A 23,561-nucleotide genomic window follows, 5' to 3' on the forward strand; every position below is an offset into this window, starting at 1 on the left:
ACATTACACAAATACCGCGCTCTGAGATATGCACGAGAGTGAATGAATATGTACGTACAAAATGCTAAATGAGAAGACACGCTATAAACAAGTGCACACACTATAAATTCCAAAAGTTCAGTCATCGGGCAGAGGCACTTCGATTCGCGGAAAGGAGTAGACAGTGTCATCAGTGACCGCTTTGCTCCTTCTGTAGTCGACGCAAATTCGTGTTCATCCGTCCTTTTTCGTGACTAAAACCAAGGGACTGCGCGATGGTTGCACAATCTTGGCATCGATGAGATTCTTGATCATCGCCTTGACGACATCACGCTGCGCCGGCGACAGTGGATGTGGTCTCTGGGAGATAGGTGTCGCATTACCTGTTGGAATGGAGTGCTGCTCAAGCCGACTGTTTCCAACGTCAGTGCTGGTTCGTGCGAAGCAAGCCAAGTTTTTCGCAAGAAGCTCTTGAACTTTTTGAAGCTCTTCAGGTGCCAGCGTTGAACCAATGTTGAACGAGACACCCTCAACCGATAGCGGTTGATGTTGAGGGCCGACGCTTTCCGAAGCATTTGGGCGATCCAGGTTCTCCGACGAAGGCAGGCTTGAACAACTTAAGATGGGCGCAGTTTCGTCGTCGCTAAGCTCGATGTCTTCGACACTTGTGACCCTCCTAGCGACTCCGACAGTAGCATCAGAGGGTAGAGCCACTGGTCGAGACGACGGGTTGGCCAGGAGTACGTAGAACGTGCTATCGGTCTTATCCATAACCATGGGTTCAACTAGAAGGCAGAGACGGTCGTAGAGCAATTTTGTGCCGCTCACCTCTATCTTTGTTGATTGTTCTCGGACGAGATTCTTCAGGCGTGCTTGAACAAGCTTTCGTGAGCGCGGAGGTATCAGCTGCTCCGTAACCAAGATGACCTTATGACATGTCGTAGGCGGAGGAATGGAGAAGCTATTTGCGCCCCAGATCATAGCCTTGCATGCAGTAAGGAAATCGTCACCAAGGAGCAACTTTCCTTCCACCAGATGTGGGACCACGATGAATGCCTGGTTCAGCGTCTGTCCGTCAGCTGTCACTGTGGCAGTCACTTCGCCGAGGTTCGTGAGGAATTGACCACTTGCACCATGGAGACGGATGGAAGAAGGTTGAATCAGAAAGTGCAACTGGTTGGCGATGGAAACGTTGATGAGACTTCTCATTGCCCCTGAATCCAAGAAAGCTGTCAGAGGCTGTCCGTTTAGTTGAACCTTTATGGTTTTGGTACCCACTGCTGCGCCACATGGGATGCGTCGAACTACTGATGACCTCTCGCAGGCGTCAGAGGCATGAGCTTGTCGTGTCCCTGCGTCAGTGCTGCCGTGGACTCGAAGCGCTGTTGCCACTCCGAAAATTCTGGTGTGAGCTCCTGCCGACACCGCGTGACAAAGTGGCCGCTCTTCTTACAATTGAGGCACAGCGGACGAACTTCCGGATGACGAAATGAAGAACGCCGAAAATTCTGCGAAGCTTTTGACGGGCGTTGGGGCGACACTTGCTGCTTCTCTTGCTTCTCGCGTGGAGAAAAATGCTGCTGACAATGACCGTCGTCCACGTTCTGACGAGGCGGCGACCGGTCTTGCTTCAAGAGCGGGAAGGAGGACGCTTTCTTGGTTACCTTCGCAGCCTGTGCTGGCTCTGCAGCTACCGTCAATGCCGGTGTCTTTGGTTGGCTGAAGACTACCAGGTCGAAGCGGAGGAATGAGTCGAGCAACTTAACCAACGAAGCAAAGTGTCTATCGAAATAGTGCTTTTGTGGTTTATCAGACACTGTTGCCAGGATAACCCTGCATTTCTCCGCCTCCGTCTCTGGGTAGTTGCACTCGTCGATGAGCTCCAGTTTGCAGAAGGCGAAGTCTGTGCAGGACTCCCCCGAACGCTGACTTGCGCCGAACATCTGTTTCGCTCCAACTTCGTTGTCCAGGTTGTAACGACGACGGAAGGCGGTCTTCATTTGCTCCCACGTCGTTACCTTGGTTGTCTTCAGGTGGTACCTCACCCACATGAAGTCCTTAGTTGGTAGCTTGGATACAATCAATGGGATGGCCTCACTTGGTGCGACTTTAAACGTCTGGAACCAGATATCCCTCTGGTAAAACCAGGCGATGACGTCCTTGCCTAGCTGAGGAACCGAGCTGGCTGCCACGTTGATCAGCGACTTTGTTGGCCGGTCTGGCGTGACTGCAGTATCTGCGGCTGACTCAGCTGTAACAGGAGCTTTTTTTTGGGGTGCCTTGGGCCTCCTTTTCTTGGCGGACTCGCTCTCGGAAAGGTCTTCGTTAGAGATTGCGCTGCACAGCGATTCTGCCGACGAAGTTCTCCTCATCTTTGCCTCGAGCTCATCAAGACGATCCACGAAACGTGGCAGCAGTCCGCAGATCAAATTCTCTGTTGCCTGTAGCTGTCTGTTGGTGGCGTCGTCGCAAGGATGCGATATGTTCTCCAGCCGGTCGATCGGTTGCGGAGAGGTCGCGTTCTTGAGCTCTGCTAGCTGTAGGCGTAGCTGCTCCGCCTCGGCTTCCAGGATCTCCGTGTCGCTGACGACTGATTGGTATGCGGCGTCCTTGGCGTCGTCATCTAGCCTTCGGAAAGCTTCGATAAAACGTTCCGCCATCTTGGAGTTACCTTGAAACCTTGGCCGTCCAGGCGACAGTGGTTGGTGGAGACCTGGTCGAAGTGAGCGCCGTTCCCACATAGGTTGTTAGCGTGAATTTTCTGAAGACCCGGGTCCCTGTTCGGGCGCCATATGTGGCGATTCGTTGTGGTCGTCAAGAGAAATGGGCTCCGAGCTCAGAAAAGACACGTCAACCTCCGAGATTCCATGCGGAACTTCCCTTTTCTTTATTATTTTGATCTCTTTCCCTCGCGCTCGCACGAGCCGCGCGAGTCGTCTTTTGCGGCTTGTCACAAACGGCTAATTCGGAAAGGCATCAGTTTTTTTTTAATGGTGGCAATTAATACGCCATAGAGTAATTGCTTTATTCTCGCTGCCAAACCATTTAACACATTGAACTTATAAAGCATTTATTTGTATCGGGTTTATTACTCAGAGAAATGACCAGATGACGTCTCGAAAGACAGCACAAGCTATACAGAAGCACCAGATGAACTTCAGAGCGGGTGCTGCACTTTGTTACCTCCTTTGAGTGAGGATGTAGTGTGTATACCTCCTGTAGTGAACAAGAATTCCTACATTCGGGAGAAGCGGGACTAGCCCTTTCTTCAAATGCGTCAAGTCTCCTTGATCTTCGGGACACAGAGAAACGCCAGTCTTCGGCGCTAATCCCACAGTTACTCGGCCTCTCTTACGTTCTGTCTGTTCGCCCCCTGCGCCTCGTAGCAGTGTTGTTGCAGTGGGGGCTGGTTAAAATTTTGGAAGGTGTTGGACTATCCAAAATGCTTTCTCCCCCCTCCCTTTTCTACGCCACATACTTCCCCCTCTGCAAATATCAGCTGATCTTCGAACATCTTATCTCTGTTGATAGGCAAAACAACTACAAACATTTGAAAGTAATTTGTAATTTGAGAAGTCACTCGGAAAAGTAGTTAAAGTAAACTACTAATTACCAAAATAGAAATGTAATTGAAAGTTACTAAACTACTCAGAAAAGTAGTTAAACTACAGTAACTTGAGTAAAGTAGCTGAACTACGTACAAGTTTGGCTGGCAGGAGCTCTGCGTAATGGTTTTCACCTATCTGCCTAGCTCCGCACACCACCACATGGGCCTCTTCCTGTATGTGTAAATAAGATTATTATTATGATTATTGGTATGATTATTATTATTACAATTTTGTTATCAGCTGACAAGTAGTTTGTACCAAGACAGAAAATTATTGCCTTTTATTTCGCGTTATTTCTCAATTTCCATGTATCTGCAAAAGACTAAACACAGGACTATCATGCTCGACGTTGCACGTCCGACATTCCTAACTTTCCCCAACTTCCTAAACGTCCGTGTGTGTCTTAACACCAGAAACTGGAATTCAAAGATTAAAAACGTAACTTGCGAATATGGAACGTATACTTTCGTGTATTTATGCAACGTATATTTAGTCATAACTGTGTCAATATATAGCACCACATGTTGTATTAAAGTTAAGAAAAAAAAACATTAACCTTTTTTTGTTAGAAAAAAATAAATATCAACGTTAAGTCTGGTAACAGCGTATTTTTTCCAAATCATTGCCGATTCTTTAGAAAAGTTCGGCTAAAGTTGCGCCGAATTTTCGATTTGGCAAAAGTTTGGCCGATCAGTAATAAAAATATGCGACCCGGGGGGAGGTGTGTAGGGGGGGGGGGGGGGTGGCCACCCCACTCAGAAACAAGTTGGTACGCCACTGCCTATTCATTAAAGCTATTAATTTAACCGGTGACAATCTCAGCATTTTTTCAGCGTTGCTAGTGCGCTATTTCCTCCTCGGAAGTGTGAAAACTGGAAACAGTATTTTGGCGCTCGTGAACTCCGTCCCTTACTAGAAAGCAATGATACGAGCAATAATCATTCGGTGAAATGGGTGAATCTACAAAAGCGTTTCCTAGACGGGATGTTATCGCTTCCCTGCATAGCACCACTCAGGTTGGGACGACGCGCGGAAGTTGCTCCGCTTTAAAATACATATTTTTTTGTTTCGAACGATGCTCTCTTTAATGATTTTTTAGTATATTCCTCTCGCCGTAGCCTCCTCTATACTCACAAAGCCTGGCGGTTCGACGATGGAGCCATACAGTGTCCGGTCGCAGATTCGGAGCGCGAGGATCTCGTAGCACAGAGCTCAGTGGCACAGAGCATCAAACAGCCATTGCTCGGCGCACCTAGAGTGCCTTCATGCCCACGCCCGCTTTTGCGTGAGGAGTGATATCTCGGCCATTTTTCCGCCCAATCGTTTTTTTATGCATTTTGAAGTGCGCGCAATCCGGTGTCACTCAGCTCGAGCGCGTTGCTTTGTCTAATGCATAGACGTCATTTTACCGCCGAAGTCACGCACCGAGTGCGTGAGAGCGTCACGCGCTGGCACATTCAGGGCAACAATGGATGTCATACAAAAATGTCACATGGTCGGCTATAGAAAGTTCTTTGTATGGTCGACTTTAGCTATTTGGCTCAATTTGCTAAAGAATTTTCTATGGCTGTCTTTAGCATTTTTTATGGTCGCCTTTATGGGCCTCTTTAGCTTTGTCTATGGCCCTATCGCTGTCCGGCTATAGCGCTCTTCAGCTTTTCTGATGGCTGGATAAAGACTCCTTTGTGGCTTTTCCTATGGCTCTCTTTAATCTGCGGACCCCCCCCCCCCCCCACACAAAAAAAATTTAGTTCAAGTTCCCCAGACTTGTGAACGCTACACATCTATGTATAGATATGTAAATTTATGTATACATATACATACATCTCTGTATGTATATGTATACATACAAAGTATACATACATCTCGATGTATGTATACATCTCGATGTATGTAGATTTACATACAGAGATGTATGTAGATTTACATACATCTATGTATAGATATGTGTAAATCTATGTATACATCATCTCCGAACACACAGAACGCAACGCATATCTACAAGCGCTATGTTCGCACTAGCTCTATATATGGCAGTCTAATTTTTGAATCCGACTTTGCCGGTGACCCATCATTTGTCGCAAAAGCACGGAGAGGCGGAGCAAACATTACTCGTACTTAAAACATTATTTGAATTGTCTCTTGAAATAGCCCCCATCTCTTAACTCAAAACCCTGAAAAAAGCAAATATAGATCATTAGGCTAATTAACTAAAATTTATTAATTATCTTTTTAATAAGTTTGATTAATCACGTCGACAATGCAGTGATGACATGCAGTACACTGGTACTGAAGATTGCAGTCAATCTATTGCTTTATTGCAGTGCTCGGCGCCAGTGTAAGTTATTTTCAGTTTTGGGGGTAATAATTAATTTTAATTGTTGCACAAGTATTTTAATGGATTTTTTCAAACAAACAATATTACTGGTTTTCACGACTCGTTGCAACAGCAGAGAACATATCTTGGGTCATGGTTGGTCACCGGCCTGACAGAAATTTAGTATTGATTTATTTTCTAACGTGGAGTGTTTTTACTAAAAAAAGTAAGTGCCGGCAGCGATTTTCTGTAGGCGTGGAAAGATAATTTATTGGTTCTTAGTCTTTAGACTCGGGACCATAAATTTTTTTATAGACGGTTAAAGACAATATATTGGTTCCCAGTCTTTAGACTTGTGGCCAAAAATTTTCTATAGGCGGGTAAAGAAAATTTATTGGTTCCCAGTCTTTAGGCACAGGGCCATAGATTTTTCTAGAGCTGGCTGCAGCAGTCTTTATGGATTTCTATGGCCGACCATAAGGGGCCATAAGGGGTGATAGCCTGCCATATAATTTTCCATAGACAACCATAGACCATTTTTGTATGAGATTTATAGTCACCTTGAGACAGACAGGCATGTAGGCATCCTAGGGAACCTGGACGTCAGCGCACAGGTTTTGCAGCGGCGAGGACTCGAAACACAATTGTTCGCTTGAGAGAAGTGTGTTTCGGCGTTTCGCCGCAGCGGGGCGCCAGTCACGTGGCTCTTCTCTCATCAGTTGTCTGCAGCTCTACTTTTTCCATTTTGGCGGCCGCTTCTCGTAGCGATCTGCCAGGCTTTGTCAGTATACAGGAGGCTATGGCTTTGGAAAGTAGGAGGCTCGCACTGCAGGCGGGATTCCCAAGTGAACCTCCTCCCTGTCGTTCTCACCTCGCCAGTGACTATATCAACTCTGTTACGTCACGCCGCCGTGGAGGCGCTTCGAGCACACTTTCGGTCTGAGAGTGTGGGCGAAAGTAACTGTGCGATACGGGCATTCCTGTGTGTTTTGAAAGAAACCAGACTAAAACTTGCGTTCTCGTCAAAACGCCGCGACTGGGGCTGTACCAAAAGAGCAGAGAAGGTCTGAATATCCGTTTTTATGCGTCTACTGCCTGGTCGGCTCGTCCGAGAACGTGGATGGGTGCCGTTAAAAGAGGAACCTAAGACACCGTTGAACCACGATTGCGTGCGCACAAAGTACTTTGGGTTGAATTCACTGATAATTGTGGTCGTCAGTTTTTTTTTTGTTTTGTTCCAACATTAACACGAGAAAACCGTCAAGTGGTCCGGACCACCAGCGGACCACATTCAGTGCGTCTTCATGCACAGAATGTGGCCCATTCAATGTTCAAACTGTCCGTTTGAACGGACGACTTTCAAACGGAAGTTACACGCGCCTGAGCGTTGAGGTCACACGCACGCGAGCATTGAAGTCACGCGCGCATAAGAAGTGCATCGGATGGCCACTGCGAAGCGCGTGACCATCCGATTGACTTCGCTCATGCGCACGTGATCGACACGGAGCCAAGTTTCAAAGAAAGACTTATCTTTGAATCTTGGCACATCTAACATACGCAAACAAACATCAACATATCCCTATAAGCGTCAGAAAACATCAGGGAGTTTTAAGCGCGAGACACATGGACGGCAGAATCGTCCGATCCGACGTCCGATCCGACAGTCCGAACGCCGCTCCGAATCGCCGTACGCGGCAGTTAAGCGCGAGACACATGGACGGCAGAATCGTCCGATCCGACGTCCGATCCGACAGTCCGAACGCCGCTCCGAATCGTCGCACGCGACAGTTTGAGACACACGCTTCCGACCTTGCATGGGACACGACGATCCGTTCGGCCCAGGAGATCCAAGCACTCCAGCGGAGGTTCGCGTTCACAGATCTCTGGTCCCAGATTGACGGTTTAGCTCACACGAGCGAAGTTAGGAGCTCGTTCTCGCTAGCGCGTGCATTCTTTTTCTTTACCGGGGCCATCTTTCTCGAATGGGTCAGCGGGATCCACGCATCCGGCTTCTGGTTGCCCGTCCCGTTTTCTTGTTCGTCCCGACAGACCCAGTGCGTCATCATGACGTTCGCGCTAGCTGTGCTGTCATTGGCTGGACGCATCCGACAATCCGTCCGCCGTGCGAAACTATCTGGCGCGTTGGACGCACGTCGGATCGCCGATCCGACGTCTGAAGCGACCAAATTTTTCGGATCAGGCAGTCGTATTGCCGAATCGGACGTCGGATCGGATGGATTTTTCGCGCATGTGTCTCGCGCTTTAGAGACACACGCTTCCGACCTTGCATGCGACACGACAATCCGTTCGGCTCCGCCCAGGGGATCCAAGCACTCCACCGGAGGTCCACGTTCATAGATCTCTGGTCCCAGATTGACGGTTTAGCTCGCACGAGCGAAGTTAGGAGCCTGTTTTCGCTAGCGCGTGCATTCTTTGCTGGGGCCATCTTTCTCGAGTGGGTCAGCGGGATTCACGCGTCCGGCTTCCCCTCGCCCGTCCCGTTATCGCGTTCGCTTCGTCCCGCCAGACCCAGTGCGTCATCATGACGTTCGCGCTAGCTGTGCTGTCATTGGCTGGACGCATCCGACAATCCGTCCGCCGTGCGAAACCATCTGGCGCGTTGGACGCACGTCGGATCGCCGATCCGGCGTCTGAAGCGACCAAATTTTTCGGATCAGGCAGTCGTATTGCCGGATCGGACGTCGGATCGGATGGATTTTTCGCGCATGTGTCTCGCGCTTTAGAGACACACGCTTCCGACCTTGCATGCGACGCGACGATCCGTTCGGCTCCGCCCAGGGGATCCAAGCACTCCACCGGAGGTCCACGTTCATAGATCTCTGGTCCCAGATTGACGGTTTAGCTCGCACGAGCGAAGTTAGGAGCCTGTTTTCGCTAGCGCGTGCATTCTTTGCTGGGGCCATCTTTCTCGAGTGGGTCAGCGGGATTCACGCGTCCGGCTTCCCCTCGCCCATCCCGTTATCGCGTTCGTTTCGTCCCGCCAGACCCAGTGCGTCATCATGACGTTCGCGCTAGCTGTGCTGTCATTGGCTGGACGCATCCGACAATCCGTCCGCCGTGCGAAACCATCTGGCGCGTTGGACGCACGTCGGATCGCCGATCCGGCGTCTGAAGCGACCAAATTTTTCGGATCAGGCAGTCGTATTGCCGGATCGGACGTCGGATCGGATGGATTTTTCGCGCATGTGTCTCGCGCTTTAGAGACACACGCTTCCGACCTTGCATGCGACACGACGATCCGTTCGGCTCCGCCCAGGGGATCCAAGCACTCCACCGGAGGTCCACGTTCATAGATCTCTGGTCCCAGATTGACGGTTTAGCTCGCACGAGCGAAGTTAGGAGCCTGTTTTCGCTAGCGCGTGCATTCTTTGCTGGGGCCATCTTTCTCGAGTGGGTCAGCGGGATTCACGCGTCCGGCTTCCCCTCGCCCGTCCCGTTATCGCGTTCGCTTCGTCCCGCCAGACCCAGTGCGTCATCATGACGTTCGCGCTAGCTGTGCTGTCATTGGCTGGACGCATCCGACAATCCGTCCGCCGTGCGAAACCATCTGGCGCGTTGGACGCACGTCGGATCGCCGATCCGGCGTCTGAAGCGACCAAATTTTTCGGATCAGGCAGTCGTATTGCCGGATCGGACGTCGGATCGGATGGATTTTTCGCGCATGTGTCTCGCGCTTTAGTCGATCGTTCTCAAAGGCCCGCTACCGCTACCGGCGCGCGCTTCAGAGCATGCATCGAGGTGGCAGCGCGAGCTCCCGCTACAAATAGTTTTTTTTTTATAGGTGCTTTACCGTCTGTGTACACGCAAGGTCTACGCCACGTTACAAGGACACTGACCAAAACACCGCCTACTTAAAAAGAGGAAATAATGTTTTCTCATTTACAAAGACGAAGAGGTTGAAGCTGTGACTGCCCCTTACGACCCATAGCCACCGTTTGAAGAAGCCCCAAGTAGGCTCAGAAAGGTTGGGACTTCTTTTTACGGTTTTGTGGTTGGAAAATTCTTTCTTAATTTACCAATAAATGGACTCGATAATGTTTTATGTAAAATATAAATTTGAATAAAAGCACACCCCAACTCCAAAGTCATATAGACCTTTCCGATGTTTACAAAATCACAGTCCAGTGTGAGATCTTCACAGCCCAGCACGTGCGTGCTCGTCGCTTCAGAAAGCGAGCAAAGCACGCGCCATACGCACAAACCCTCAAACTGGCACCGGCCGCACGCCCTTTTTTGGAAACGTGCGGTAGTTCCAAGATGGCGGATGAATCGGGGACGAATTTTCCTTGCGCCCGTTCGCGGAAGTTGGTCAGTTCACGGAAGCACGCGTAGACGGATTCGTATTTATTTGGCCGAACAAGCAAAGCGGCTAGAAAAATGCAGACCACGAGCGACGGAAATGTTGAAGTGTGTTCGGAAGGCGAGCAGGTCTTCAAACAACTAACAAAGATATGCGGTGAGCGAGTGCGTTTCTGGCAACAACAACGTCACTATGGAAAAAAAAAGATAACAATTAATGGATTGTAGTGTTTACTTCGTACTTGGCCACCAGTTCTCTAAAGGATGAGCCGCACGGGGTGGAAGCCAGGCTCCGGAAGAGCAAGGTTATCATTTTTGATGTCTGTATCAAAGGCCAAAGAGATAAAGCGTCTCCCTGCAGGCTGTGGTGGTATTGCTGCATGCAACATGTGGGCAATCTGCGTCGAAGCTACGAATAACACCATCAGTGCGTTTTTGGGTTTGACTTGTTGCTTTATCAAACTACATCTGAATATCGTGTTTTATTCACAGCGTCGCGATCCACCCCGCAAGATCTTTCCGTTTTGAGGGCTCTCCAAGAATGACTCGCCAAAACGGACGCATTTATAAAACCGGGAGAATTTATTTGCATGAACCGGAATTATTTCATGAATACCTAGAAAGAAGTAGCCTGTGTTGTGGAAGTGTTCTTTGTCGCGCGGTATTTCCAATGCTTAAAACGCGAATCCATTCCCCCGACGTTTATCTCTCGAGCAGTTCTCTCCGCCTTTCGGTGAGAATAAAACATTCGTAGATTGTTCGCTAAAGTTCAGCACAGCTAACAGGATCTCGTGCCGTCGCGCTCAGCACGAATGGAGCACGCACCCGCGATCTGCAGCATACGATTTACGAAAGGTGCCCTACAAAATAAGACCTCCCGGTGCCTCTTTACAACGCTGCTGCAGAGCGGAACAAAACTACTCTATGCTGATGCATCAGACTTTTCCCTTAAAACCACATCGTACACAAATAGACCAGCTAGAACCATGCGGCAACAACAGTATCAAGCCGGACGGTCCCCACCGCTGACCCTGCTCCTGTGGTCAGTTGTTTGAATGCGAAGGACGAGCGGTGGGCTGGAGTTGCGGATACGTACTTAGCCCCGGCATTAAGGGGTAGCTCCGTCCAGAGGTCGGCATTTTAGGTCGCCCTCACTCACCCTCACAACTACACTCACCTTCAGCCTTTCGTTCACCCTCACTCGTCCTCACGGTCCTCACGGCGCTCACGCCCCTCATGCACTCATGGCCCTTACGCCCTTCACGCACTCACCACCCTCACGACTCTCATGCACTCATGGCCCTCACGCCACTCACCGCCCTCACTCACTCATGGCCCTCACGCATTCACCGCCCTCACAGCCCTCACGCCACTCACCGCCCTCACGCTCCTCACGCACTAACTCACTGCCCTCACACCTCTCACACACTTATGGCCCTCACGCCACTCACCGCCCTCACGGCCCTCACACTCCTCACCGCACTCATGGCCCTCACACCACTCAGGCCCGCTTCAGATGGGGCAATCGGGGCAATTTAGACCAGAACTTGACGTCGCAACACCAGCAACACGGGCCGCCCGTGTTCGCAAGCAGCAACCAATTCCTTCAATTTGCCATCATCATTATGAAACTTTATTTTTCTTGCACTTTTTGGACACACAATTAAGGGCTATAAACGTGTTTTTATGCATTTAAATCTGGTTGAGAATACTAATGCATCTTTCTGAAACAATTTATTTCCAAAAACGATCAATTTCAAACCAGAACCAAGTCGTTAGTTGTTATCATCACCGGCACGAGGTATCACATGCAAATATCTCGTTCCTGATTGGATGCAGCCGCTTCTAAAGCGTCTTCAAATTGCTCCGAGTTGTTCGCTTGTTTCGAGCCGGACCCGATTTCAGCAGTTCATGTCGATCTAGGGAAAGCTAGGGAACAACCCGCCATAAACACCGAAATTGCTGAGAAAGTTGCTCCGTCTGAAGGGGGCCTCACGCACTCACCGCCCTCACGCCCCTCACGGGCTCATGGCCCTCACACCCCTCACGCACTCACCGTCCTCACACCCCTCACCCACACATGGCCCTCACGCCACTCCTCGTCCTCATGCCTCTCACGCACTCATGGCCCTCACACCCCTCACGCACTCACCGCCCTCACGCCCCTCACGCACTCATGGCTCTCACATCCCTCACGCACTCACCGCCCTCACACCCCTCACCGCACACATGGCCCTCACGCCACTCATCGTCTTCACGCCTCTCACGCACTCATGGCCCTCACACTCCTCACGGTCCTCACGGCCCTCACACTCATGAATTTTCCTGGCTCAGAAACTCACTCACCCTCATTTCACCTGTGAAGATGAGGGCGAGTGAGGGTGAGTGAGGGCCCTCATAAGTGAGGTTTGTCGCGGTATGGCTCCGTCGCAAGTCGAACCAAAATAAATGACTGGTACCGACTCACAGAGACTGAATACAAGCACTGCAAACATATTACATTATTAAGAAACCGCGATCAATATTAAAACCAACATAAGAAAAAAACATCGCGAGTTTTTTTAGAGGGCATTCAGCGGGTTGGCTCTTTGCAGACATGTACAAATTACTCAAAAAAGGTAGTTAAGTTACTGAGTATCGACGCCAAAAGTAATTGGAGTAGAGTAGAAATTACGCATTTGTAATAGTAATTGAGTAAACTACTAACTACTCTAAAAAGTAACGAGTTACTTTGAAGTTACTTTCAAAATTACTTTTTTATATTTTTTGTGGTAGCAAAATGAACAGCAGTTTTGATCAATGAAAAACCCTGCGAGCCTATAATAAATGCAGTCTATTTATGGCTTGCGTTTTCGCCAAAGTAGGTTATTTGCTCGCAGAGGGAATTGACTTTCAAAGTTCTTGATTGGAGAGTTTTCCACTTTTCCTTCTAAGGACGTCCCCAGCGAAGCTAAATAGACGTTCCACCGACGGGCTGGATGGAACGGCAGCGTTGAATTTGAGAAACAGGCTGTGCAGGGTCGGGTAAGCGAGTGTCGGCACCTTAGGTGTCCATGACTAAACACGTGAGGTTTGCCTCGTGTAGAGGGCCTTTTATAACAAACTTTCCTTTTTCCTTTCTTCTTTGTCAAGTTGAGATTCTTATGACTGGCCCCTCTTTATTCCGACGTCGTTCTGAAAGTACGCTGAGCGAGTGCACCAGACCGCCAAGGGTTCAAGTCTCGCGGCACGACGATGCGATCATCCGGACGACTGCGCGTCCCGTTGTAGTGCTAGTGCTACGCTACTGAAATTTTTTTTTTTTTTTTTTTTAACAGAAGATGAAAAGAAGTATACTTCGTCGCTGACGCCGGGTCCAACAAAATAATCTCCCAAGGTTAACTCGCAATCCTCGCCGGCGACTACAATATTCTGAAGCGCCTGAAGGGGTGTCCAAACAGGACACTACAAAACGCACGACTCCGACAAATCGTGAAAATTGAAGCGAGCGCGAAGCGGGCGCGTCCGCTTCAATTTTCACGATTTGTCGGAGTCGTGCGTTTTGTAGTGTCGTGTTTGGACACCCCTTGACACGCATGACAAGTAAATCGTTTTTAACAAAGAGGAGGTCTCCCAGGCATGGATGGTCGGAAGGACGCGAAGGATTACGTGAACAAGCATCGTCCCTCGCATACAGTTGCAGCTGGAAGCGGGAACGTGCTCCCATGAACGGATTATCCGTGCCAGGGTTTGTGCGCGGGGGAGTCCGGCTTTCCAAAAGCGTATGCGCTGACGACAAGGCAACCATAGGAACAGAAGCCTAGCTGCGAGGTCATTCCAGTGGCGCCTCGCGTGGAACCTACCGCTTGAGTCAGAACTCACTAAAGACAGACAACACGAAAACAACGACTCTCGGAGTGTCCCCGTCTTTCACGGTTGCAGCTGGAAACACGGCGCCTGCGTGCATTACCGGATTAGATCAATACCCGACCAAGGCTTGTTAAGCATCTCTTCCTGCGTTTGTGCGTGCCGGTGTTATATTTTGGATGCCCGTCGCCACCTTGGCCCAAGGACGCCTTTCCAAACAGGGGGGCCCCTTGTTCGGGAATGCCACTTTATCTGCCGGCGTTTTATTCATTTCTGCGCTCACACTTCCGCGATGGGCAAAATTAGCACTATATAATTTCGAAAGTAGTTAGTAATTTGAGTAGAAGTTACCTGAAAAAAGTAGTTAAATTAAACTACTAATTACCCAAATCAAGTTGTAATTGAAAGTTACCAAGTTACTCGAAAAAGTAGTTAAACTACAGTAGTTTGAGTAGAGTAATTGAACTACGTCCAAGTCTGGCTCTTTGTCAGTAAACCTTGTGCCCCAACGTCATGCTCGTACTCAAGAAGGTTACTTATTTGTACTGCAACTTCTTTGGCCGTGCTTTTCTGCCTCGTGTTCAGCCGTCCCAGAGGACGACTTCTGTTTCGTATGTCATGTTTTAGCCGCCGTCGTTGTAAGTGCTGCTCAGCGATCGCGCATGTACATTATTGACTTCCTGCTCGCTCAAGCGTGTCATGGTGTAAAGTTGCAGGGCGTCCAAGGGACTGCCATCGTTTCGCAATGACGAGCAGAACTTGATGCGATATGGGTTGCGGAAGTAACCCACTGCGCGACCCGGGCACGCGTTTTCACCCGTTACCCAAAAATTCGAAGTTAGGGAACCTGTGGGTCGACGCCATTTGTCGAAAAGATTTCAGAAGGCCGTGAGCCCCGCTAAGCGCGAGATTACTGCAGCAACGCTTCTGCAATGTGCGTTGCACACCACTAGCATTATAGTTGTTCTCAGGAGATATGTGGGGGTTCGTTCTGGGCCTGGGCTGCAAACACTGGGAATTACGGCGCTCGATGAATACTGTCTATTTATCGCGGCAAACTCGCTCTTCGAGCGGTAATGTGTAATAATATTTCCTACAGATATTTCATATGTATACGAAGCAACGCAATAAAACAGCCGCAGCATCTTACATTTGACCTGTTCTGGTCATTAGAACCTCTACGATGAATATATTGAATTGACCACGAGGAAATGTGTGGATGATTCATCAGGAAATGGTATAATAATTTGATGCTCAGAGTTATTTATGGTGTGATGGTTTGGTGACCTTTTGATTTGATGCTTATACGGTTTGACGGCCTAAATAATTTATTTTCTGATTTTTTGTCGACCTTATAATTTAATGCTTTTACACTTTGATGACCTGACTGATTTTCGGTGTGCGGGCTTTTGGAGCCACATATAGTGTGACAAAGACCAAACATTGAAACATAGACAGACTTCTAATTATCATTTTGTAATCATTACTATATCTGAAAGAACTCCCGAAGTTTTATAGTTTTTTGTAAGCCTTCTTGGATCTCCGTAATCAGCTGAAAGCTCAATTTGCATTTCCTCTAGCACATATGATTAGCCTTTAATGCAGATTATTCCACAGTTATGGAGTAAACCCTCCAAAAGACAAAATTTTACGCACTACAAGATGGTGCAAAATGCTATCGAACTTCTACGACGATCTGGGCAACGATTTCGCCTATAATGTGCGTTTTACTTCGTTTGGACTTGCAGAATCGCAGGGAGGGACCAGATCTCTAACTCTGCAAAAAGTAGAGCTGCCCATTGTGGACATCAACACCTGTCTGAGAGACTACTTTTACGATAATATAGTTGATAAGAACACCATGATCTGCGCCGATCCCAGGCGAGGTGGAAAATCAACCTGTCAGGTAAGAAACAGGACCTATAAAAGCTCCTATCGGGAAGGGGGAGCGGGGCGGGGGATTAGAAATAATAGTAATATAGTAGTCATTAAGACGCCTAACGCATTTGCATTTTCAAAAAGCGTGCAATTACGGTGCTTCAAAGGCGTCTCAATGCTCGTTCACACAATTGCGACTGCTTACGACCAAGGGAATCCAAGAAAAATAAACTCCGATAAACTTCAAATTTTCAAGAAAAGAAATGAACTCCGAAAAATTAACCCCGAAAACAAAGAATCCTACTGACTTCGTAACGTTCCCGTTGTCCACCGCCGCCTTCGACCTTGACCTCCAGATATGTTTTGTGCGAGGCACTCAGCCAACTAGACCCCACGGTGCATGTGTTTTCATGTCTTCGAGCCTTTGACTGTGTTTTTACTGAAATAAAATTTCTTTTGTGTTCGCCATTGTGCAAATATTTCACAACACAGGTAAGAAGTTTAAAAGCGGTTCATTAGTAGAGCGTATAGTAAGGTTTATTGCTTCGTCTTCGCGCGAATATTCTGCCAAAGCATAACACCTTCTCCGCAGGGCGACTCTGGGGGCCCCCTGCAGTGCGAGTCGCCTGAAGGCATCTACGTCCTGGCGGGAAGTACATCCTGGGGTACAAAGTGCGCAGAAGCAGGGAAGCCCTCCGTCTTTGCAAAGATTTCCGAGCAGGTCGATTGGATTCACAGCGTCGCCGGTCCGACACCGTGAAACCTTGGTTGCCAATCCGAAATTTTGTGTACGCTTTTCACGATAAAAGTTATTTCCAGCACTGAGTTCAGCTATCCTGGCAATTGCCAGAAATGTCCTTACTATTCAATATAGATCAGCCAAATATAAATTCCGTGGTAAAAAAGAATGCTGCCACGTGCGCAGCTAGCCCAGTAATTGAGAAAAAAATGCGTAGCTAACCAAGTTCGCAGCGCGCTTGGCTCCCGCGCAAATGGGCGGGGTTTGAATCCCGCCACTGCTTGTTTTTCTTTCTAAGTAAAATAATTTAGAACGTTGGAGAACCGTGTAGCTTGTTCATGCTCAGAATGTATGCTTCCAGAACGAACAAAATTGAACGTTCTTGGTTCCTAGGTCAAGTTCAAAAAAGGCCGCGCCTCTCGGTAGTGAGGCTGCCTTACGCCAGCGCCCGACTCTGCGTTCACGCCAACACTCGACGCCCGCTACGCTGACCGGTTACCTTCTGTTAATAGTGAGTTACAGTATTGCGTATCCGAGCAAACGCAAGCGCTGTGCGTTTGCATTAATGTTGCGTTCTTCACGCTGCGCATGCGCGAAGTCGCCATGCGCCAATGTAAGGCCGCAGTTTGGGCTCCGCGCAGACGCAGTGTGGAAGATGCAACACTAACACAAACACAGGGCTTCCGTTCGCTCGTATACGCAATACTAAAACTCACTATTCTCTTGTCTTTTGTTCTCTCAGTACGAGTCCACCACATTAAACATTTATTTTCTGTGGGTCAATTCATTGCGTCATCAGTTGCCATTCGTGACAATTGAAAACAATTTACTATTTATGTAGTCTTGTGAAGGAGGAAAACCTACTTTATATCTTTGTGCTCCGGCATACCTTTAATATTCTAAGTACCCTTTCATATAAGTTTAGCGTACTTGCCATTTACGTGCCGGGGTGGCGTGTCAATCAAGCCTGGCAACTAAGGTGTACATACTGAAGTTATAAGTTTATTGTGCGGAGCGCAAGTTCGTCTGCTTCTTTTGCAGGGGTTGTGGTGACGTCAGAGAGACGCTTAGCTCTGATTGGGTCTGATTTAAGGATAGTGGGTATATCTCGAAGCATGCTGACTTGAGGTCTACCCACCATATATCAAACAGAACCAATCAGAGCTCTGCTTTCTAACGTCATCACAACCGCCGCAAAGGAAGCAGGCGAACTTGTGCTCCGCAAATTCATGTAGTAAAACTACATTTTGAGTGTACCTGGCGAAGTGTTTCATAAATATATTTTTTTAATATATGGTTTTCGCGTATTACTACGCACGATAAGATTTCATCTGGGAGCAGGTTGGGTAATATTCCATCATCCTGAATCAGCTGGAAGTAACTTGGATTAGTTTGGATTATATTGTTCCAATTCATGATCCTGGGATGGTAATCGCTGGTGAGGTAATTAAATAGTGTTTACATTGCATAATCATCGGCGAAAGCGGCGACTTTTTTAAAGATCAAATGCTTTGGAAGAAGTCATTAAACATTAGAAAGTCTAAGCTCATATCTGGGGATAATCCGATGATAGCAAATATTAAAGGGGCCCTCCAATGATTTTTGGACTGGTTTCATATTTAAACTAAAAAGGAACTGATCGAACGTAGGAACCGGGAGTAAAACGACCTTCAAAAATCTTTGCTTTGTGAGATATTGCCACGCGCGCTGGCCAAGTAGGCAGCGCGCGCGTGGCCTAATGGTTATCGCGCCTGCCTCCCACGCGGAAAGCTAGGGTTCGAATCCTGGGAGCGGCGTGTCTTTTGTTTATTCCTGTAACTTAGTGTTCTGGAGAATTCGAGAATCATGTTGCTTGTTCCAGGCCCGAATGTTCTACGCGTCGAAGTTTCTACGCCGATTATTCCAGAAGACCACGCATGTACATGGGGCTCCGCGTGGCGAGCCGCAGTCAGTTTCGCCCCAGCGTTCGTCTCCGCTGCTACGCCGACTTCGACGCCCGCGACGCTCTTTTATTATCTTTTGTACCTTTTTTTATTTTTGGCACAAGTTCGCCACATTAAACGTTTATTCCTTCCTGTTTATTTCTTGTTTATTGGTCACTACCCGTGACATTTTGGTGGAGGTGCGGGGTACCACATGCCCGTGCAGCGTTCCCCTCCCAGGGTCCGCAGTGCAAGCCCGATTCCAAGTCCGGTGAGAACCCACTCAACGCGGAACCTGAAACTCGGACCAGTCGCCGTGCCCAGGGTCTACACCCGGAATACGGACTTCTGCCACCCCGGACCAGGCAGCCAACGAGGCCGACGATGGACAACCAGTCGTCGCAGAACCCGTCCACCGCCGCCGTCGTATACCTTCCCGTCGCACCCCGGACTCCGACGCCATTCCACGGGGAGGTCCACGAGGACGTCGAAGATTGGCTGCAACATTACGAACGAGTTGCTCGCCATAACACATGGACTCCGGAGCAGTGCCTTCAGAACGTCTACTTCGCTCTGGAAGGCACGGCACGCACCTGGTTCGAGAACCACGAAGCGTCGATTTCGTCGTGGGAAGAATTCCAGGCCGAGCTGCGACGCAGCTTTGCCAACCAGCACCGACGACAGCGTGCCGAAGAACTCCTGCGAGCGAGAACCCAAGGGCCGACCGAAAGTGTCACGAGCTTCGTCAAAGGCGTTCTCCAGATGATGAATCGGGCCGACCCAAACGCTCCCGAAGAGAAAAAGCTCCGGGTCTTGATGCGCGGCGTCAAGGAAAACATTTTCGGAGGCCTTGTTCGGAGCCCGCCTACCACCGTCGAAGGTTTCATCATAGAAGCCACCAACATCGAACGTGCCCTTCAAGCACGCGCCGCCCACTATCACCGAGTCCCCGCCGTCGCCGAGTTTTCATCTTCCGGCTACAACCCCACGGACATCCGCGAGATAATCCGGGACGTCGTGCGGGAGGAAATCAGGAAGCTGCTACCTGCTGCCACAAGCCCAGCTACGCCCTCAGTCGCTGAAATTGTCCGGGAAGAACTTCAGCAGGCGCTGCAGCCAGAAGTTCTCGCCAGCGCCGCTCCTGAACCACCGAAGCTGAGCTACGCCGCAGCTACCCGACGACCGCCGCCCCCTGCTCACTCGTATACGGCGCCACCTCGACGTGAACCTCTAGCGCCGCAGTATTCACGACGCCATGAAGATCGGGCGTACGTCCGCCCAGAACAAGCTGCTCCACGAAAGACCGACGTGTGGAGAACGGCCGATCGACGCCCGTTGTGTTACCACTGCGGTGAAGCGGGCCACATTTACCGTCGATGCCCCTACCGACAACTGGGGCTCCGCAGGTTCCACCCGAACGACCCGCGCCCAAGGTACGACGAACGCCCTCGTGACATCGAGGAGTACCTCCGACGTTCGCCATCTTCAACGCCGCTCCGCCGTGAGTCCCGCTCACCGTCGCCCAGACGTTCAGCGTCTCCAGCGCCACAACCCCGCCGAGAGAGCCTGTCGCCCTTGCGTCGCCGGGAAAACTAAGTGCGGCAACACCTGGAGGTGGCGTTGCCGAAGACGACCGAAGTAAAGAGCCTCCAAGAACGCCGGAGCGCTCCCACTCTCTCGACGCTACGCATCACAACGACGTCCCTGCATCGGTGTCCAACAACCTACACATCATTATCGACGGCCACGACGCATCGGCACTCGTGGACACCGGAGCAGACTACTCAGTATTGAGTGGGAGGGTCTCTCGCCACTTGCGAAAAGTGACAACGCCGTGGGAAGGCCCTCAAATACGAACCGCCGGTGGGCACCTCATCACACCAGTCAGGCGATGCACTGCTCGCGTCGAGAGCCACGGTGAGACGTGCCCTGTGAGGTTCGTCGTTCTGCAGGACTGTTCGAGGGACGTTATCCTCGGAATGGACTTCCTCGGCGAGTATGGCGCCGTCATCGACCTCAGAGCAAACCGGCTAACTCTGCGAAAACCTGTTTCACCACCGAAGGAACCGAAAGCGACGTCATCCGCGGTCCGAGTCCTCGCAAGTCACGTAAACTTACCGCCGCGGTCGAGTGTTTTCGTACCTGTCGGGATCACCGAAGCTTTTTGCGGCGAAGTTCTGCTCGAGGGGAGCCTCCAGATGCTTCTAGGAAGAGGAATAGGCGTCGCAAGAGGGGTAGCTGAACTTCAGGATGGCCGCACTGTGATCCTCATGACGAACTTCCGAAACGAAGCGCAACACCTCACGAAAGGGGCAGCCGTTGGCCACGTCGAGGAACTCCGAAACTCCGTGGAAATCGCCGCCATTGCTGACGAATCCTCGCCACCTCAGCAAGACAGTACGTCGCCAGCGCAGCTCGACATTGACCCTAAGCTTCCGGACCCGAAACGACGTCAGCTGTTTAACCTTCTCGCCGAATACCGCGACTGCTTTGCGACGTCGTCGAAGGTGCGACGAACCGCCGTTGCGAAGCACCGCATCGTTACCGAGGACGACGCGCGCCCTGTACACCGATCTCCATACAGAGTCTCCGGCAAAGAAAGGCAGGTGATCCAGGAGCAAGTTCAAGAGATGCTGAACGACGTCATAATTCAACCCTCAAGCAGTCCTTGGGCCTCCCCAGTCGTACTGGTTAAGAAGAAAGACGGGACGCTTAGGTTCTGCGTGGACTACCGGCAGCTGAACGCAGTGACGAAGAAAGACCTCTATCCACTGCCCCGCATCGACGACACGTTAGACCGGCTGCGCCATTCTCGATACTTTTCATCGATGGACCTGAAGACCGGCTACTGGCAGATCGAAGTCGACGAACGGGACCGAGAGAAGACAGCCTTCGTCACACCGGATGGGCTGTACGAGTTTAAGGTGATGCCCTTCGGACTATGCACGGCGCCAGCAACTTTCCAGCGTGTCATGGACACCGTACTGGCAGGACTGAAGTGGCAGAGCTGTCTCGTCTACCTCGACGACGTCGTAGTGTTTTCCGGCGACTTTGACGGGCACTTGCGACGACTCCGAGCTGTTCTCCAAGCCATACGGACCGCCGGACTCACCCTCAAGCCGTCAAAGTGTCGGTTCGCCTATGACGAACTGAAGTTCCTAGGTCACGTGGTTAGTAACGAAGGCATTCGTCCAGACCCAGAGAAGACTCGCGCCGTCGCAGCATTTACAGTGCCAAGAGACAAGAAGGCCGTGCGAAGGTTCCTTGGGCTATGTGCCTACTATCGGCGCTTCGTTCGAGATTTCGCAAGGATTTCCGCACCGCTCACAAGCCTCACGAAGGACGCCGAGAAGTTCGAATGGGCCGAGGGGCAGCAGCAGGCATTCGACGAGCTGAAGCGACGACTGCAGGCGCCTCCTGTTCTTGGACATTTCGACCAGGATGCGGAAATCGAGATTCACACGGACGCAAGTAACGCAGGACTTGGCGCGGTACTGGTTCAAGTACAAGAAGGCACCGAGCGAGTCATCGCCTACGCAAGTCGGACATTGTCCAAGGCGGAGCGAAATTACTCCACGACTGAAAAAGAATGCCTTGCGGTCGTCTGGGCGATCACGAAGTTTCGTCCGTACTTATACGGAAGCCCGTTCCGCGTAGTCACGGACCACCATTCGCTCTGCTGGCTTGCGAACATCAAGGACCCGTCAGGACGCCTTGCGCGATGGAGTCTCCGACTACAAGAGTTCAACATGACCGTAGTCTACAAGTCAGGCCGCAAGCACAGCGACGCCGACTGCCTGTCCAGAGCTCCTGTCGAAACACCTTCCGACAGCAGCGACGACGATGACGACGAGTGTTTTCTAGGCGCAGTGAACAGCGACGACATGGCCCGACGACAACGAGACGATCCTGAGCTGCGCGCACTAATAGAGCACCTAGAAGGGCGTGGGAGTGCCATACCACGTGTTTTCTCACGAGCCCTGCCGACCTTCGCCATTATACAAGGAGTTCTCTACAAAGAGAACTTCGGCAACAACAACTCGACGTGGCTGCTGGTAATCCCGACCGACCTTCGAGAGGAGATCTTCCAAGCCTGCCACGACGACCCGACGTCCGGACACCTTGGTTACAGCCAGACACTGGCCCGTATTCGTGAAAAGTATTACTGGCCCAAGCTCCCCAAGACCGTCCACTTATACACACGATCATGCCATGAATGCCAGCGACGAAAGAAACCTCCAACGAAGCCGGCCGGACTCTTGCAGTCAATTCCTCCGCCAACGGCACACTTCCAGCAGATCGGAATGGATCTACTTGGCCCTTTTCCGCCGTCGACGTCGGGAAATCGCTGGATCATCGTCGCCACAGATTATCTCACGCGGTACGCCGAAACGAAAGCCCTTCCTTCCGGAACTGCTGTGGAAGTTGCCAAGTTTTTTATTGAATCCATCGTCCTCCGGCACGGCGCTCCCGAAGTCCTGATCTCAGATCGTGGATCCTCGTTCATGGCCCAGCTGACACAGGAAGTCCTTCGTCTCAGCCACACCAGCCATCGTCGCACCACGGCGTACCACCCTCAGACCAACGGGCTGACGGAAAGACTCAACAAGACCAACGCCGACATGATTTCCATGTACGTCGACGTGGAGCACAAGACATGGGACGAGGTGTTGCCGTATGTCACCTTTGCCTACAATACGGCCGTGCAAGAAACCACCGGGGTTACACCCTTTCAACTGGTTCATGGTCGCAAAGTGACGACAATGCTGGACGCAATGTTACCCCACGAACCGGCTGTCCACGGAAGCGACGACGCCCAGGTGGTTGCCCAACGGGCAGAAGAAGTCCGTCAGCTCGCCAGACTCCGGATTCAAGCCCAACAACGTATCGACACTGACCGCTACAACCTTCGTCGCCGGGACGTCCACTTCCAGCCCGGAGACAGGGTGTGG

At 50.4% G+C, this 23,561-nt stretch overlaps 1 protein-coding gene across 1 annotated transcript; it reads right to left on the bottom strand.

The window, feature by feature from the left end:
* Window positions 1–213: 213 nt before the first annotated feature.
* On the bottom strand, window positions 214–1,188 carry LOC120842159. Its single transcript, XM_040213187.1, has one exon. The coding sequence runs from the start codon at window positions 1,186–1,188 to the stop codon at window positions 214–216; it is 975 nt and encodes a 324-aa protein (XP_040069121.1).
* Between the last annotated feature and the right edge of the window lie 22,373 nt (window positions 1,189–23,561).

This window comes from Ixodes scapularis, unplaced genomic scaffold (genome assembly GCF_016920785.2).
Source record: "Ixodes scapularis isolate PalLabHiFi unplaced genomic scaffold, ASM1692078v2 PGA_scaffold12__126_contigs__length_90152505, whole genome shotgun sequence".
NCBI classification, from domain to species: Eukaryota; Metazoa; Arthropoda; class Arachnida; order Ixodida; family Ixodidae; genus Ixodes; species Ixodes scapularis.

Bases quoted from the DNA above. Each gene is read 5' to 3' on its own strand.
- LOC120842159 (XM_040213187.1), bottom strand. From the start codon at position 1,188: ATGAGAAGTCTCATCAACGTTTCCATCGCCAACCAGTTGCACTTTCTG.